Genomic DNA, 19,251 nt, shown 5'->3' with positions numbered 1-19,251 from the left:
CTTTGACATCTTCTGATTTGGGTATACTAGTCTGTTCTTTGACAATGAAAAAAAAAATAGCACCCCAGATTGGGTTTCATATGTTATTTTAATGCATCTTATATTCAGACAGTATTATTATCAACAACCTACCAAAATGTCCATCTGAGGGTATAGTTGGTTAACTTTCTATTTCAAAAACTATTTCAAAAACTTCAGTGTTTTTTTGCCATAAAAATTTCAAAATCTTTAATTTCGTAACATCATAATGAGATTAAGACACAACAGATTTAAGACATATTTGTGCACCACTGGAATTTTTATAAACCTCCAGAATAGATTAGGCAGAAAGAACAAACGCATACTAACTGACCTCCAAAACAATCTGCAAGAAATCTGCCTGCAGGAAAAGCAAACAGAACTTGAGAACCTCTACTGAAAGTGTTCCACACTTTGTCCACCAGAGGGTAGTGTTGTCTCACTAGTAACAGAACTGCGGAACAATTTAAAACTCAGGAATAAAATTCTGTATTTTCAAAATATTTCTTTCCAAGCTTTTGGGGGAAAAAATATCTACTCATTGAAGGAAAACCTAGAAATCTGCCACTACGTATCTGTAATTAGGTTAAAATGATATAAAAGATGGTCCAGTTTTCAAAATCATTTTGTGCCTATGAATTAAACCTCTAGGTAAAGGATTATCCTAAAAGGAACAAAGACTCACCATGTCCAGTTCCACCTAGCCAAGCTCGCTGCAGTTCTGACCAGTCCCTCATCCTCACTCAGCCTGATGCTCTAAAGCTCAAGAAGGTGGTGGACAGTGGCAGGTGGAATAACGTTTCATCACATATTTTAAACCATCTCATAATACTTAGGGCACAGTAGTCCTTGTATTAAATATCTATCCCACCATCCCCATAAAAATATTCTCACTTAGCAGTAAATATACCCATAATTTTAGCTTGAGAGAGTCAGTCACTATCCTGTCCCAGTGACAAAAGCCCAGTGTGGGCTGCTAAGGGTTTAGGGGCACAGAATATGCAGACCACTTCTAGGTCATTTCAGGAGAATAGCAACCACCTACCCTGAGTCACAGGATCAAGAGGTTTAATCTAAACAACTTGACACATACACTTGTACACATCTGTACATCTGTCTATACACACACACATTTCTCTTTTATTGCATTCAGTTAACTCCTAATTTCTAGTTACTTCAGTCTTGATCTTACTAGATTCATCTACAGCAGGAATTACTCCCTTATTATTAAAATCCCTTCTCTCTTGTTTCGCAAATACCTTTCTGTTCTCATTTTCCTCAAACACCACTCTCTCAGCCTGCCCTTTATTTTCTTTTTCTTCCAAGTGCCATCTTTTCATTTTGCACATGCTTCCTGGGCAATCCTACCCACCTCCAGAACGTCTTCTCTCTGGCCCAGACCTGTATGCCCACCTGCCCACCAGATGTCTCCATCTGATTGTGCCACAGGCCTCTCAAACTCAACACGTCCAAATGTCACCGTTCTTATTCTTACCCCCCACCTGCTCCTCCTTCGAAACGGTGCCTTGTTGGGGCACCTGGGTGGCTCAGTCGTTAAGCGTCTGCCTTCGGCTCAGGTCGTGATCCCGGGGTCCTGGGATCGAGCCCCGCATCGGGCTCCCTGCTCCGCAGGAAGCCTGCTTCTCCCTCTCCCACTCCCCCTGCTTGTGTTCCTGCTCTCACTCGCTCTCTCTGTCAAATAAATGAACAAAATCTTTAAAAAAAAGCAAGAAAGAAAGACACTGTGCCTTGTCGAAAAGCACCACCGTCTACGCAGCCGCCCAAGCAGACGCCACTCAGGGCCTCCCTCTTCTTCCTTTCCACATCCGTTCAGCAGCCAGCAGTGGTAGCACACTCTCTGCAGGAAGCCTCTTCCCTCCGGTCTCCACTGCCTCAGTCCCTTCCTCCTCACAAGTCCCTTGCATTCCTATACGACTCTGCAGCAGAGACACTGGCCCATTTGTCCTCCTCCCTTACTAAGAGAACTCCCAATTTTTAGCTGGACACATGGCCACTTGGAATAAAGATCACGTTTTCGGCATTCCCCTTGTAAATACGGCACCACATTATAAACGATGAGCTCCAGCTGAGAGTGTTCTGTGGTCCTGTCTGCCCAATATCTTTAAATTACATAGAGCACATGCCTCTCTACCATTGTAATGCTCCTCCTGCACCTTCCAGCTCTCAAGGAATATGGCAGAGCTCAAGCAACCACATCAGAAGATGAGAAATGTTCAAAGGATAGCAGACCAGAGTCCAAAGGAGTCAGGATCATCTGACTCTGTGGAATCAGCATCTGAGCTCTAAATCATCAGGCCGGATTCCTTCCATGGAAAAGAAGAGTAAACTTTTATTTTGTCTAAGCCACTAGTGTGTGCATGTGCGTGTTTGTATGTGCGTGTACCTTCCTAACATGGTACACCACCTCCAAACTCACCTTTCCTTAACTGCACCCCAATCTCTATGCTACTTCCTATAAATCCCAAATGTGAAAAATCAGCCCATTATTTTAAAAAATCTGTACTATCTATACTCCTTAGCATGTCATGTAAGACAGTTCACAACCTGGCCCTTGCCTTCCCCATTCTCCCCCCTTCCTCCCATGTTGACGCTCCTTGTTCTGAACAAGCCGTGTTCACAGTAACACATCTTTACATACGCTCCTTCCCCTGTCGAAAACATCTTTCTTCCCAGCACCTGCTCCGCCTTACCCTCAAAAACCCTGCTCAGATAATCACCTCTCCTAGAAGCCTTCCCTCCAGTCGATCTTAGGTGTGCTTCCAATCGCCTCCCAAATCTCACTGTTCTTCCTTCCATTATAGCAAGTTGCATATTGTGTTACAATCATCGTATTATTTGTCTGTTTCCCCCACTGGTCTTCAGTCAGACTCTATGCTTTATTTCTGTATCTCCAGCCTAGCAACTATAGATATTTATTATATGTTAAAAAAATAAATACCCAGAAGTGCCTTTACCTGCCTTGAAGGAAGTTTTTGGCATCTGGTACCCAGCACAAATGAAAATCCAGGCTTCCTGATTCTTCGCCCAGGCCTGTTTCCAATACATCAGCATTTCCCCAGCTATGTTCCAATAACATCCATGTAGGGAAGTTAATAATGTTAATAACATGTGGGTTTCCAGCCACTCCAGATGACTTTCAGTTCCACTAACCTGTCAAAGTCCTTCCACCTTGTCTCCCAACCCTGCTGGCTACCTTCCGCCTGGAAGCTCTTCTCCCTCAGCCTCACCCTCCGTCTGGACCCCACCCTCCATCCGTGAGCCCCCACCACCAGCTCCTTCCCGGGGAGGACTCTCTACTCTCCCAATACTTTCAAAATCCTCTACACTTTGGCTGAACATTATCCTGAAACTCACGAGTCTCTACAATTTCCTTTATTCTTTCTAAAAATAAAGGTTTCGCCTCTCAAAATTTTTGAGCACTTGCCTTTCCTGTTTTTCCAAGATTACCTAGAGTGGATCTGTACTTTATCTGTAAATCTGCTCAGCCTCTCAGGACACAATCCCTCACAGTTGAAATTCACGTAGAAGGAGCGAGTTGAGCTCTTCCTGGGCTTTTGCTTCTTAGCACTGTTTGCTCTACCATTTCCAACAAGGCAATTGCTTTCAGTGATAGGACAAACGCAACCAAGCAGGAGTTTTGTATCTCCACTTTATCTCAGAAATCTCTTAACATGACCTCCCGCACCCTTAGAAAGGAGCAAATCCTTCCCTTGTCCTCTTGTCAGATGCCACATAGTTACTGCACTCACCCCTCAAGAGCAGGACCGCTCACAGTGCAATCTGAGAACCACCTGGGTCTGAATCATCTAGGGCATTCAATACAGTACTAGATGTTCAGGTCACACACCAAAATCAGAATTACTGGAGTGAAGTTCAAGAATCCAAACTGGTTTTTCAGCTTTACTGAGATATAACAGACAGTAAAATTATAAGATTTTAAAATGTACAAGGTGATATTTTATATATGTATACACTGTGAAAGGAAGTATTTGAGTTTTTAACAAGCATTCCAAGCATCCAAAGTGCCAATATATCTCTGCTAGCAAGGCAGGACAGGGCTGGACAAAACAGGGGCCACAGAATCCTCAGAAACTGTCACCTGAAGCCTGAAGCAGCTGCCTTCATTCTTCCTAAGTATATAATACAAAGACTATCATCTAAGTATGTCATGAAGTGGGAAAGGTTTGTAGAGTTCCTAGAATTTGTAGAGAACAATTAAATTAGTATTTCTAGGGGAGATTCACAATGATGATTTTCAAAACTGCCACAGGGCAATCTGATATGCTTAAGAACCACTGCTTTAAAATAGCAATTCTTGGGGGGCCTGAGTGGCTCAGTCGGTTAAGCAGCCGACTCCTGATTTCAGCTCAGGTCATGATGATCTCAGGGTCTCGAGATGAAGCCCTGCAGGGGGCTCTGAGCTCAGTGCAGCGTCAGCTTGAGATTTTCTCCCTCCCCCTCTCCCACCCCCACTTCCTCCCCCTCTGCCCCTCCCCCTACTTGCCTGGTGTTCTCGCTCTCAAATAAATAAAATCTTAAAAAAAAATAGCAATTCTCAACTTCGTAAGAGCAAAAATGCCTTTAATTTTGTAACAAATATTTTACAATGCCTCCTCTATTATCATAAAGTGACATTCAAAAATAATATAACCTGACTAAATATAAATTCAAACTAATCAATAATTTATGGAATGTAGTACATTCAGCAGTTTACTAAATGCAATACAAAAAATTAAAATGATTTTCATTATGTAAATGATTAGGTTAGTCAGACGCTTGCTTGCACCTAAACACAGAGTCCCCCGGATGGCAAGGCTCGAGCACAGATAACAGGTGTGTGGAGCTGATGACTCAACGGCATGAACACCACCTGTGGGACATGGTATTTTGAAATGGTGAACAATTTTTAGTAAACTTCCGAACTAAGTAAAATATTCCCTTGGTTCACATGATAGTTATAGTCCTAGGAAATGCAGTGATATTTAAAATAATGCAAAAAACATTTTGTTTAGATGTCCTAAGTCCAGGGGCGCCTGGGTGATTCAGCTGGTTAAGCGACTGCCTTCAGCTCAGGTCACAATCCTGGAATCCTAGGATCGAGCCCCACATCGAGCTCCTTGCTCAGCAAGGAGCCTGCTTCTCCCTCTCCCTGCCATTCCCCCTCCTTGTGCTCTGTCAAATAAATAAATAAAATCTTAAAAAAAAAAAAAGAATTATTCAGCTTTTTCCTCACACATAAGCAAAAAATAACTTAACATGATCACAGACCTAAATCTAAGAGTTAGGACTATAAAACTTAGAAGACAATATTAGGAGTAAATCTTCTTGACCTTAGATTAGGCACAAGCTTCTTAGATATGATACTAAAAGCACAAGCAACAAAAGAACAGATAAATTGGACTTGACCAAATTTCAAAATTTTGTGCTGCAAATGATACTATCAAGAAAGTAAAGACAATCCACAAAATGTGAGAAAATATTTTCGAATAATGTACCTATATACAGAATATACAAAGAACTCTTAAAACTCAATCATAGAAAGACAAACCAATTAAAAACTGGGCAAAGAATCTGAATAGACATTTCCCCAAAGAAGAAATAAATAAGCCAATAAGCATATGAAAAGATGATCAACATCATTAGTCATTGAGGAAATGCAAAACAAAACCACAATGAGATTCTACTTCACATCCACTAGAATGGATATAATAAAAAAGATAATTATAAGTGTTGACTAGAATGTGGAGAAATGAGAACCCTCGTACACAGTTGATGGGAATATAAAATAGTACAACCGTTATGGAAAAAAATTTAGAAGTTCCTCAAAAGGTTTAACATAGAATCACCATATGATCTAGCAATTCTAGGTACAGACCCAAAAGAAATGAAAACATACACCCACACAATAATGGTTTTGTGAACATTTATGTATAGGTTTTTGTGCATTTTGGGATGCACAAAAACCTATATGTAAATGTTCACAAAACCATTATTCATAATAGCCAAAAAGTGGAAGCAACCCAAATATCCATCAAATGATGAAGAGATAAATAAAATGTAGTCTTATCATATAATAGAATATTATTCTGCAATTTTTTATTATGGAATGAAGTAGTGATACATGCTACAGCATGGATGAAAACAACACAATAAGTAAAAAAAAAAAAACCTAATCACAAAAGACCACATATTATATGATTCCAGTTATGTGAAGTGATTAGAATAAGCAAATCTATAGAGACAAAAAATAAATTATTGGTTGCCTACTGAAGCGAGGAGGAGATATAGAGTGACTGCTAGGGCATGCAGTCTTTTCTTTTTAGGATGATGAAAATATTCTATCTTAACTGGGGTGATGTATGTACAACTCTGTGAACATACTAAAACCACTGAATTTTACATTTTAAATGGGTTAATTATGTGGTATTTTAAGATATATCTCAATAAAGCTATTAAAAAGCAATACCACTTCTGGGTATATCCAAAGGAAATGAAAAAATTATCTCAAAGTGATATCTGCACCCCCATGCTCACTTGCAGTATTTACAGTAGCCAAAACATGGAAAGAACCGAAGTGTTCATCAACAAATAAATGGATAAAGAAAATGTGGTATATATAATGGAAGGAAGGAGATCTGCCATTTGCAACAACATGGATGGACCTTAACAGCATTATGCTAAGTGAGACAGAGACAAGTACCACACATCATCTCACTTTTATGTAGAATCTAAAAAAGTCAACTCCTAGAAACAGAGTAGACTGGTGGTTACCAGGGGCTAAGGGATGGGAAATGGGGAGATGGTGGTCAAAGGGTATAAACTTGCAGTTAAAAAAATGAGTAAGTTGTGGGGATGTAAAGTACAGCACGGTGACCACAGTTAACAATACTGTACTGCATAGTTGAAATTTGCTTAGAGAGTAGATCTTAAATGCAATCACCACAAACAAAAAAAAAAGAAGAAAAGAGAAAGAAATAGTAACTATGTGAGGTATGGATGTGCTAATTAAATGTCGTAATCACTTCACAATATATACATATATCAAGTAATCACACTGTATACCTTAAAGTTACACAAAGTTATTTGTCAATTATATGTCAATAAAACTGGAGAAAAAATAATTATTTGGGCTTCTGGGTTATTGTGACAGGCAAGGACACACGTTTTCCTCCTCTCCTTTTCTAAGTCCTATTTAAATGAAAATAAATTTTCAAAAGAAAATAAATTTGTTAATGATGCTGAGAAAAAGAGGAACATTATTAAGCCAGAAATTTTAATGAGTTTGTCAGACTGAAAAGGATGGATGGGGTTATAATCACAGACAAAATAAAGCAGAAATCACAACCAAGACCCAATCCTGAAGGCTGCAGATATCCCCATGGTAAAGCCACAGAGAAGCTAAAAGCCCAGGGCTGACAGGTGTCCGTATCTAGAATGGGAGACAGAACAGATGTCACTGTGATTAACTGAAGAATTACCTACAAAACAGCTTCCTATGTTGGCCCCTCTCCCACCATCCTCCCTACCTAGAGGCTTGCTGGCATCAAAGCACTTAGCCAGAGTATAAAGGCAGCCCACCTATACCTACCCCTGTACCAGTCCACAAATCTCAACTCACCAAGATTCTTCTCAGCCCTTCTCTATTTACAAGGAAGAGGCCTGCTTGGGATGCACTCCACACACAGAGAAAAGTTCTAGCTATCTCTATTTGGGAATGCAGTCTCTTTCGTTTTAAGATTTTATTTATTTATTTGACGAGAGAGACACAGCGAGAGAGGGAACACAAGCAGAGGGAGTGGGAGAGGGAGAAGCAGGCTCCCCGCTGAGCAGGAACCCCGACGCAGGACTTAATCCCAGGACCCTGGGATCATGACCTGAGCCAAAGGCAGATGCTCAACAACTTAGCCACCCAAGCGCCCGAGGAACTCAGTCTTTTATTCATGTGTATGAATGGGAAAAAAAACAACTCCAACAGACATTTGAGGAAAAACAGTGGCTTCCAAGAGAAGCTCCAAGATTGAATAAAATAGAACTGACCCTGGATGAAGTAGAAACTACAGAAACAGAAGGTAATCTTAGAAAAACAATTTTATTCTAGTGAATTCTTTAGAGAGAGTCTCTAGACATAATAATGCATATATAAAAGAACAGGTTAAAAATGGAAACTAAGTGATCAGAGATTGGGAAAGAAATTATAAATAGAATTATCAAAGTGAAACTTTTATTAGAAAGAATAGAAGGTAATATTTTAAAATAGGAGAGAAAAATTAAGAGACACTGATGATTAATCTATATTCTTTTTATTTTCTGTTAAGTTATATTTGGTTCTTGTTCAAATATGTATGTCCAATTTCACACTTTCCTCTTTCATCATAATGTCGTCTTTTCCCTTTTTTCTCTTTTAAACAAACCAATTTTACAATTTCAGAATATTCCATCTCTAGTTCTTTGGGTCTTAATTCCCTATTTGTTGTGAATGTTGACTTCCCCTCCTTCCATGCAAGTTCCTTCCTTTTCGCAATTTATACCATTTTATTGTGAGTTGATTAATGTTATGGATTACTGATTTATTTATTAATATGAGAGTTCTCTTATGTCCTGAGCTGTGAAACGATCCCTCAGTGGTTTTGCATTTACTCTGATAATAATTTGTGGGTTTTCCCTTGTCTGTGAAACTGAAAACTAAAGGATACCTCATTTAAAATGGAGTGGGGAGGCCAGAAGGGGAGCTCTCATGCCCTACTACTGGTCAACTGTAGACGCCAACAGGAAGGGAGGTATTGTGCTTTCCCAACAGGAAGAAGCCTACTTTACGATTCCAGTGGGAGAAAGGAAGAATTTCTGATTGCCCAGCAATAAGCTCAACCAATAATACCACGACTCAACCAATGAGAAACTGTCACCACCCTAAACTCTCACTTTCTTCCAATGGACTTCTGTTCAAAGCAGCCCCTCCCAACTTCCTTTTTCTCTATAAAGTAAGGTTCCTCTCCTTTGATTTTTGGACTTCTACCTTTTGCCATACTTTGCGTGTCCCAAATTACAATTCCTCTGCTATTCCTGAAAAAACGGATTTTGCTGGTAAAATAACTAGCTCTTTTAAGGTCAACAAGTCCAACACCAGTTTTGTGTCAATTTCTAGAAATCATGTGAAGATACAGTTGGATCTCTACCCCCTCTGTGCTGCAACCTTGGGTTTCAGTTCCACTTGAGTGGCTTTCCCCCCCCTCAGAGCTCTGGAAAATCGGTATATCAATCCCCAGTCCCTTTACCTCCTCCCTGCCCTCCACTTCACTCTAAAGCTCTAAACTACGCACCCTTGGGCAAGTTCTTTAATATTTCTGAAGTGCATTTCTTCACCTATTTACCTTAAAAATTAGTTTATAAATCAATAAAGAACATAGGAGTAAGATTTTGTCAACTTCTAAGAGTTAATAAAAGAAGCCGATTCCCCTTCTTAGCATCCCACAGGCCCTTTTACTTCCTCACACACTCCCTAAGTCACTTGTTCTCCCTGTAAGTTGAGGACCAGAGTTTTACTCTTCTTCAAAGACTTTCTCAAGCATTTCTCCTTCCGGATTTTGATAAAAGACCAACTGACTGTGGTCATCTGATACTGCCTTACAAACACTTCAAAAAACATACTTTCCCAAAATGAAGCCACCCTTCTGTTAAAGTATACTTTATCTGACTAGTTTAGAAAAGCCATGCTGGTCATCTACGTGTGGCAACCTAAAGAGGAAAAGTGTGGTAAGTGGAAGTCTGAAAGGCATTGTCACCCAAACACTAATTAATACAGGCCTATGGTTAGCCCCCGTGAGGTTCCTATGATACCTCTTTCTATCTCTCTGAAGTTCAATGCAGCTCCATACGTATTCCAACAGCCGACTGGGATGGAAGACGAGAACCACAGCTTCATTAAGTCACAGCACAACTGAAGTCACACGTAGCCCAAAGCCTCTCAACAATCACCAACTACTTGCTCTCGCCCTTGAGAAGCTCCTGAAAGCTGCAGCTCCCAGAAAGCAGAGTGAACACAGAAACCAGAGAAGCACAGTTATCACTTTCCTTTCACTATATTGATGAATAAATAATGAGAATCTAGATCTTAATTCCAAGCCATCTTCCCACAATTCACATGTTCTCCTGTACCCCATCCAACACCCTAAGTCTTGTCACTGATTCAAAAATCCCTGCAATAAGCTATAGCGTGCAAATAGTCTTGACTTGTTTTCCCTAGAACCTCCCACCTACGACTCCTGTTAAGTCCCTGCTCAATGGCAAAGTCTAAGCCTTCTCTCCCTGTAGCAGCAAAACTTTCCTTGGGCCTAACTGAGGAATCACGAACCAAGTGACTTTACCTGATCTGAATATGTCATTATTAGGGTACCACCCCTCGGGCGATGGCACCTATTACTGGGGATGCATCCATTTCTCCAGCAGGCTGTTTCTGGAGCACCTAGTTTAAGTCACTTATTTAATTCACATTTTTAAAAAATATTTTATTTATTTGACAGAGACACAGAGAGAGAAAGCACAAGCAGGGGGAGTGGGAGAGGGAGAAGCAGGCTTCCTGCCGAGCAGGGAGCCCGATGCGGGGCTCAATCCCAGGACTCTGGGATCATGACCTGAGCCGAAGGCAGAAGCTTAACTGACTGAGCCACCCAGGGGCCCCTAATTCACTTTTTTTTTTAAGGAAAAAAAACCTTTGTGGGAAGAGGTATGTCTATCAATCAAATTAAAATAAAACACTGTCCTATTCTCTCTACTACCTTACCCTGCGGTATTCTGAATTTGGGCAGTGTTTTGATGACAGATGACTAGTCTACGTAAAGAAACTTCAATAGTGTTTTTGAAATGAAAAAAATATGTCATCATTTTCTGTAAAGATATGAGAAGAAAAAGATACGAAAAAGATAGAAACTTGCATCTTACAACCCTCCTGTGGTAAGCAACAGCTTCTGCTGCTCTATTCCAACTTCCAGATCAATCCTTCTTGATTTTCTACTTCCTTTTGAACACCTGGATAATGTGCAAACTCTTTATCTTGCCTTAGAAGGCCCTACATGATTTTGCCCCTTTTTAAATGATTATCTTGCTAAACTTATCTCTCACTGAGATGCTTTGTTAACCAACCAGGCTAGTCTCCTTCCTGCCCTTCAAACAATTTTTATTTTCTGCCACCACACCCTTGCTCATACCATTCCTTCCAATCTGAAATGCCCTCCCCAAAAACCATACTAATCAGAACACTGGTTATTCTTTATGAAAAAGTTCAACTTCTATCCCCTCCATGAAGTCAGAGCTGAAAATGATTATTCCCTCCCTCCAGCCACTTACAGATCTATTTTTCCCTGACCACAGAATAAGCTCCTAATGGAAGAACTGTATCTGTACTTCTTTGCATCCTCACAGTCCCCAGTACAGGTAACTACACACAGTAAGTGTTCTTTAAACGTATTTATTCAATGAATGCATACATACTTTCACACCTGCAGAGCAACATCACACTAGAAACAAATCATACTAACCATTTTTACCAAGGCAAATAAAAACAGGTTTAAAATGTCATTAAAATGTCATTCTGATTTGCCTCAGGTACACAGGTATACTCAAAACCTGTTAAGTAAGGAAGAACCAAACTCACCCACCAAGTCAGAGAACTATGCAGACACTTGATATTATTTCTACATAGTAAAGAAAAAATCATTTTTTATCAAAGTAAAAAAGTAGCTTAATCAGCATAAAATCACAATGTGACATGCGAAGTTAGAGCAATGTCAAGAAGTAGTTTTTTGTGGGTTTTTTTGGGTTTTGTTTTGTTTCATTTTGTTTGAGAAGGAGTTTTAAATAGTCTTGGTTGAATCAGTACTTCCTGTCTGAGAAATAGTGAATAATGATTAAGTGCCCCAAACCTCAAGCCCAGAATAGTTAAATATTTATGCTGAATGATAAAGAGCAAATTGGGGCACTCTAATAAAAGCAGAATGATTTTTAAAAAATAATCAAGCTGGTTTATACTTCATTAAGAGTCCTCAACTAATGAAATATCTAATAAGTATTCATGATTAGGGCAAAAGAAATTCTTAAATGGCTGCAGATACACTACATTCTTGCTATCCCCAAATATTATGAGGTCCATCACATATTCCTATCTAACATAAAAGTCCAAAATGCAGTTATTATTTGATTTTTTTTCAACTGAACAACAACTACATTAGGTCAGATTCCTTGTCTACCCATAACAAAAATCAGTGTCAGACAGTGACAGAATCGAGGAGAGTCAGGACTGTACTTAAAACGTCAGGGACATGGTGATGATGATGATGATGATTACAATAAATAACATCAGCAAACACTTTTATAGCACTTATTACATGCCGCATTTGGCTCTAAGATCTTTATATATGTCAATTTATTTAAAACCTTAAGAGAACTCCGAGACATGTGTAACTGCTTTATTTATAACCTGTCTAATCCCATTTACAGATGACAGCACTGAGGCACAAACAGATTAGCCTACTCACATCACAAACTTCATAAACTACAAGACCAGAATTCAAATGCAGGAAGTCTAGCTCCAGAGCCCAGGCTCCTAAGCACATGCAGTATCCCTTTCCTAGCTAACTCCCAAAACACACTAATATCCCCTTTATCACCTACTGAGTACTTCTCCACCCTCACTGCTGCCTTCCTCCTCTTTGAAACCTGCTCACTTTAATTCTTCTTCAAAACACTTTCTAAGAAATACTGGACGTGATTCTTATAGCCAGTTCTGGGTAATTTCAAATCAGTTCTTGGTTTGAAGAATTCTCAGCTTCTAAGATACGAAAGTTCAGTAGCACTTCACATCTGTTACCTGAAGGAAGAGGGTCAGGAAACACTTACTAGTATCTGGAGGTTTCTCTTCAGATCTGCCAAATAAAAACTCATATTTGGCCTTGGCAACACTCTGGGAATGCGCTGATGCATTGTTAACCCAAACAAATGTCTCTGCCTGCAAAATTAAAACATAACAAAGACATCATTTAAAACATATCATAAAAAATACACCATAAAGCAAACCAACCACAAGAGAATGGTTAGAATGACATATCTACCTGACAGAATGCTACACAGCCATTAAAAATGAAACATGAAAAATATAACACAACAAAAAGCAAAATACAGGATGATCACTGCAAGATTACAATTACATAGAAAAATAAACATACATCTATAGGGGAATAAGAAAAATATGAAAACTTTGACTTGATGGGAGGGCAGAACTGTGGTACAGTATCTTTTTTAAATTATAGTTGACATAGAACATATTAGTTTCAGGTATACAACACAGTGATACAAAATGCTCACTATGATAAATGTATTTACCACCTGTCATCATACAAAGTTATTCCAACAGTATTGACTATATTCCCTACACTGTAATTTTCATCCCCATGACTTATTTTATAACTGGAAGTTTGACCTCTTAATCCCCTTCACCTATTTAGCCCATCCTCCCACCCCTCTAGCAACCACCAGTTTGTTCTCTGCATTTATGTTCTCTGCACTTATCTCTATTTCTGGGTATATTTGTTTGTTTGTTCACTGATTTTGTTTTTTAGATTCTACATATAAGTGAAATCATATGGCATTTGTCTTTAACTTATTTCACTTAGCGTAATACACTCTAGGTCCATCCATGTTGTCGTAAATGGCAAACTTTCCATCCTTTTTATGGCTATTATTCCATTGTACATATATACCACATCTTATTAATCCATTCATCTGTGGATGGGTACTTGGCTTGCTTCCATATCTTGGCTATTAGAAGTAACACTGCAATAAACATAGGGGTGCATATATCTTTTCAAATTAACATTTTTGTTTTCTTCTTCCAGAGCAGAATTCCTGGATTACACAGTACTTCTATTTTTAATTTTTTGAGGAACCTCCATACTGTTTTCCATAGTCGTTGCACTAATTTACATTCCCACCAACCGTGCATGAGGGTTCCCTTTTCTCTACATCCTCACTAACACTGTTATTTCTTGTCTTTTTTATAATAGTCATTAGCCATTCTGTCTGTGGGAGGTGATGTCTCATTGTGATTATAATTTGCATTTCTCTGATGATGAGTGATGTTGAACATCTTTTCATGTGTCTCTTAGCCATCTGCATGTCTTCTTTTGGAAGAACGTCTATTCAGGTGCTTTGCCCAATTTTAATCAATTATTTGGGGGTTTTTGGAGTTGAGTTCTATGAGTTCTTCATATATTTTGGAATATTAACCCCTTATCAGAGATATCATTTGCAAATATCTTCTCCCATTCAGTAGGTTTCCTTTTTGTTTTGTTGATGGTTTCTTTTGCTGTGCAGAAGTTTTTTAGTTTGCTGTCCCAATAGCTGAGTTTTTGCTTTTGTTTCCCTTGCCTGAGGAGACAGATCCAGAAAAATATTGCTAAGGGCACTGTCCAAGAGCTGACTGCCTATGTTTTCTTTTAGGAGTTTTTTGGTTCCAGGTCATACATTTTCATCTTCTATCCATTTTGAGTTTATTTTTGTGTATGGTGTAAGAAAGTGGTCTGGTTTCATTCTTTTGCATGTTGCTGTCCAGTTTTCCCAAAACTATTTACTAAAGAGATGGTCTTTTTCCCAGTGTACATTCTTGCCTCCTTTGTCATAGATTTGTTGACCATGTAAGTGTGGATTTTTTTCTGGGCTATCTATCCTATGCAATTGATCTACATGTCTATTTTTGTGCCAGGACCATACTGTTTTGAGTACTATAGCTTTGCAGTGTATTCTGAAATCTGCAGCTGTGATACCTCCAACTTTGTGCTTCTTTCTCAAGATTGCTGCCATTCAGGGTCCTTTATGGTTCCATATAAATTTTAGGATTGCTTGTTCTGGTTCTGTGAAAAGTACTATTGGTATTTTGATAGGGACTGCATTGAATCTGTAGACTGTTTTAGGTTAGTATGGACATTTTAACAACATTAATTCTCACAGTCCATAAGTATGGTCTATCTTTCCATTTATTTGTGTCATCTTCAATTTCTTTCATCAATGTCTTATAGGTTTTCAGAGTACAGGTCTTTCACCTCCTTGGTTAAATTTATTCCTAAGTATTTTATTCTTTTTGATGTTATTGTAAATGGGACTGTTTTCCTAATTTCTCTTGCTGCTAGTTCATTATTACCGTGTATATTAATTTTGTATCCTGCAACTTTCCTGAATTCATTTATCAGTTCTAATAGTTTTTTAGTGGACTCTTTAGGTTTTCTCTATATAATACCATGTCATCTGCAAACAGTAACAGTTCTACTTCTTCCTTACCAATTTGGATGGCTTTTATTTTTTTTCTGGACTGAATGCTGCAGCTAAGACTTCTAGTACTATGTTGAATAAAAGTGGTGAGAGCTGACATCCTTGTCTTGTTCCTAGTCTTAGAGAAAAAGCTTTTGGCTTTTCACCATTGAGTATGATGTTAGCTGGGGGTTGCTGGAATTTTTTAAATTAAATTTATGTTACTTTTCTGCAATTAGAAAACTGTATTTTATTTTTAGATGTATCACTTTCCAAATGATTATCATTACCTCACAGCACAGAGTAAGAATATTTGTGCATAGGTTCTACTAAAATATGCCAACAAAAAGTAGTCTTTCCCCAAAAGAGACCATACTTTTTATATAATCAGGAACACCATTCAGCCAAAGAGGGGCACAGAGTAGAAGTGCCAGTCATCCCATTTATACTAATTGTCCTAAATTTAAGCATATGTCCCAGCATTCTTTGGAATTCCTTAAAGTCCCCTATTTGAAAGAAAAGCTACAAAAGTAACTGTGAAAGGAGTTCACATCATGATTCGGAATTCCTATGACCTTCTTCCTGGCGAGTGCCTCCCTTCTCTGGCCTAGGATTAATTAAAATAAAAAATAAGCAACAGGCAGAAATTGGAAAACACAGAGAAATCTGACCTAGTTCAATCAAACAGCCATTCTTCTGCCACTTTACCTTGAACTCAAAAATCAACCAGGATCCAGACATTGCCCTCACTGGTTTCCACCCTCTAATTATGAGACATCTTCTTTTCTCATGTCTGAGGAGCAAACCTGACCATTCACTTTGAGACAAAAACACAAAGGGTTTTATCGGCAACCAGGCAACTACTTCAAAGAGGGAAATCTTATGATTTCTATTATATTCTTTGGAGCAGAAATGATTGACAGTAGTGAGAAGGCCCATGATGGGGTTATGATTAACTCCATCACCCTACTGCAGACCAGTTCAACGGGCAGGCTTCTCTTTGTTCTTTAATACCAATATCAAAGAGCTAGCCTGTACAATTTTGAGATAACAATTTATTTCTAAAAATAGCTCTACAATCACTTAATGTTCATAATGTGTAATATTTATCTTTATGGTAAAGGTGCACACTCCTCTTGGAGTTACATGCTTGATAATCGCAGGCTGTTGATCAACCTTTTCCCCATAACAGAGGAAACATCAACGTTTTGATGTGTTTAGGGAGCTTCAGACTGGTAGAAGAGGAACGCAGTGCCCTAATTTAGGTAGAGTGGTTACGGAAGGCTCTCTGAGGAACTAATACTTGCAAAGATGAGAAGGAGGAGAGGCTCGGAAGGGACAGAAACCCCCATCATCTAAGCAGAGGGAGGGTCATACACAATGGCCTTAAAGCATGAAAGGATTAGGCTTTTCAAATGATTGAAAAGCCCATGTGGCCACAGAATAGTGGGTAAATGCGAAACTATAGAGACTGACCAGGAAAATAACACAGCAGAAAGTAACACTGTAGACCGGACAGGGGCCAAACATACAAGGTGTGTAAGTCAAGGAAAGGTTTAACGGGAAGCAAGTGAAGGGTTTGAAATACACGGTGATCACTAACATTTTTTAAAGGTCATCCATTTAAACTTTTAAAAGAGCATATGATTGTTATAGGAAAATGGATTGAAATTAGTCAAGAGGAAGCAGACACCAGTTAGGAGCCCAAGCTAGAGAGTATGGAAGCTTAGAGTAGAACAATGGCAATAAAAATAGGCAGAAGTAGATGAATTTTAAATATATTTTGTAGGGAGGATCTACATAAACTTTCTGATAAATTGGGTTTAAGGAATGAGAGACAGGGAGAAATCAGGGATAATTATAATGAATCACATTTACTAACCACTTAGTCCCAGCAAATCACTGCTCTAATGCAGCAGAGAAACTTAGCATGTCTGACTCCATATTGCTTCTACTTCCATTGGTACTGTGACTTACAGCTTACAAACTTCTGCTTACCCCTGCACACAGGCATGTTACAGCTAAGATTTGCAAAAACTGTTTTCTATCCAAAATCTACCTCACCCAGGGAAATAAGGAAGTATGTACAAAATGACTCTGCTATGTTCAAGATTTACAGAATGACATGACCAGATTCCTGTATGCAAAGATCAACTGACCCAAGGACAAAGTTACACAACCTTCTTCAGATGTTTACAGACGTCAGTCACCTTTTGACTCCAACCTTCTCCTACTTCCCCCTCTTCCTAACATAAAAGAATCTCAAATCTCATGCCTGGGGAGATGGTTCTTTGGGACAATACTCCTAATCCACCATCAGTTTGCTGGCTTTCTAAATAAAATCGCTTTCCTTGCCCCAACATCTTGCCCTTGACTTACTGCTCTATCATGTGGCCAGTGGACAAACTTGGACTTGGTCACACTAATGCAATACATGGGATATCTCACTTAACACTCAGAACAATCATACGAGGCGGGCACTACTATCATCCCAGTCTCATACGTAGAGAAAGAAGCAATGAGTGGGTAACATGTCCAAGGTTATAAAGCCAATAAATTACAGATTCAATTCTGAATCCAGAACCCATGACCCAGGGAATGACTCCCAGGAAACTGGCCTGAGCATCTGGCTCAGGGAGACTAGAGAAGGAACATTATCAATAGCGTGGATGTGGGCTTCCAGGTGACCCTGCAAGGTCTCAGTAAAACAACAGAAAAGAAAGTCCTAAAGACAAAATCCATTGCTATAGTGCTAAAAAACAAGAAAATATGCTGTCTATGAAGAACCAGTTTTAAGAAATTGCAGAAAGATAATTTTTTGGCATAGTTTCAATTTAAAGCCTGAAAACTGTTCTGTAAAGGAACATTCCTCTTGAGAAAGGGTTCTTAACCTCAGTTCCATAGGGGTCTATCAACAGAATTCTGGAAATCTGAAGTTAGACGGTGAAAAAAAATTCCATCTTCTTTTCACTTACCTTAAGCTGAAATGTAGCATTTTTTTTCAAATATGAATGTATGCAATGAACCACAGTATTACTACCAGTAGCTGCAACTTTGTTATCAATAGAAATCACCATTTTCACACCACCTAACAGTTACTGCAGATATTTTAAAAATATAATTTATACTCATCCCTACTTTGAAATGATAGTAGTTACTAGACCCACCACTAAATTAAATTATGAATAAAGAAACATACTACCCTATCAAAAACTTGTTTAATATTTTGTTAAACACATGAGTTAAACACTGTAACTGGTTTTCCTGCAGCTCCACGTATATTACTGTATGTACTTAGAAGCATTATTCTGACAAGAGATCCAGAGCATTAACCCGACTGCCAAAGGGGCCATGGCACAAAAGAAGAGACATTTTCTTTACTACAGAGAACAAACTGATGGTTACCACAGGGGAGGTGGGTGGTGGTGTGGGGGAAATACATGACGGGGATTAAAGAGTACACTTATCATGATGAAATAAAATAAAATAATTTAAAAAAAGAAAACAAACAAACAAAAAGAGACCCTGCTCAAGAGCACTGTGTAAGTTTATACATACATATATATATTTAAGAGAATAAAACTGAAAATACCAGAGTATGATATCTTACTATGCAGTAAGATGAGTACTGTTTTTTTTCTTTAAAGATTTTATTTATTTGAGAGAGAGAGCACGCGCACATGAGAGGGGGTAGGGTCAGAGGGAGAAGCAGACTCCCTGCTGCGCAGGGAGCCCGACGTCGGACTCGATCCTGGGACTCCAGGATCACGACCTGAGCCGAAGGCAGTCGCTTAACCAATTGAGGCACCCAGGCGCCCCAAGTACTATTTTATGAAACTCCTAAGTTACTTGTGTGCATGCGCACATGTGTGTGTGTGTGTGTGAGAGAGAGAGAGAGAGAGAAGGAGAGAGAGAGAGAGA

At 38.9% G+C, this 19,251-nt stretch overlaps 1 protein-coding gene across 1 annotated transcript in view; it reads right to left on the bottom strand.

The window, feature by feature from the left end:
- Positions 1–18,407, bottom strand: part of PSD3 (pleckstrin and Sec7 domain containing 3) — a 440,689-nt gene extending 422,282 nt beyond the window's left edge. The window contains exons 1-2 of the mRNA XM_021681565.1: positions 18,306–18,407; positions 12,928–13,036 (exon numbers count right to left, since the gene is read on the bottom strand). Of these exons, the coding sequence (XP_021537240.1) occupies positions 12,928–13,036; positions 18,306–18,407 (211 nt within the window). The remainder of the gene's footprint in view (positions 1–12,927; positions 13,037–18,305) is intronic.
- Positions 18,408–19,251: the final 844 nt, after the last annotated feature.

This window comes from Neomonachus schauinslandi, chromosome 2, assembly GCF_002201575.2.
Source record: "Neomonachus schauinslandi chromosome 2, ASM220157v2, whole genome shotgun sequence".
NCBI classification, from domain to species: Eukaryota; Metazoa; Chordata; class Mammalia; order Carnivora; family Phocidae; genus Neomonachus; species Neomonachus schauinslandi.
The sequence above is the reverse complement of the archived record's forward strand: the minus strand, read 5'-3'. Positions and strand labels throughout refer to the sequence as shown.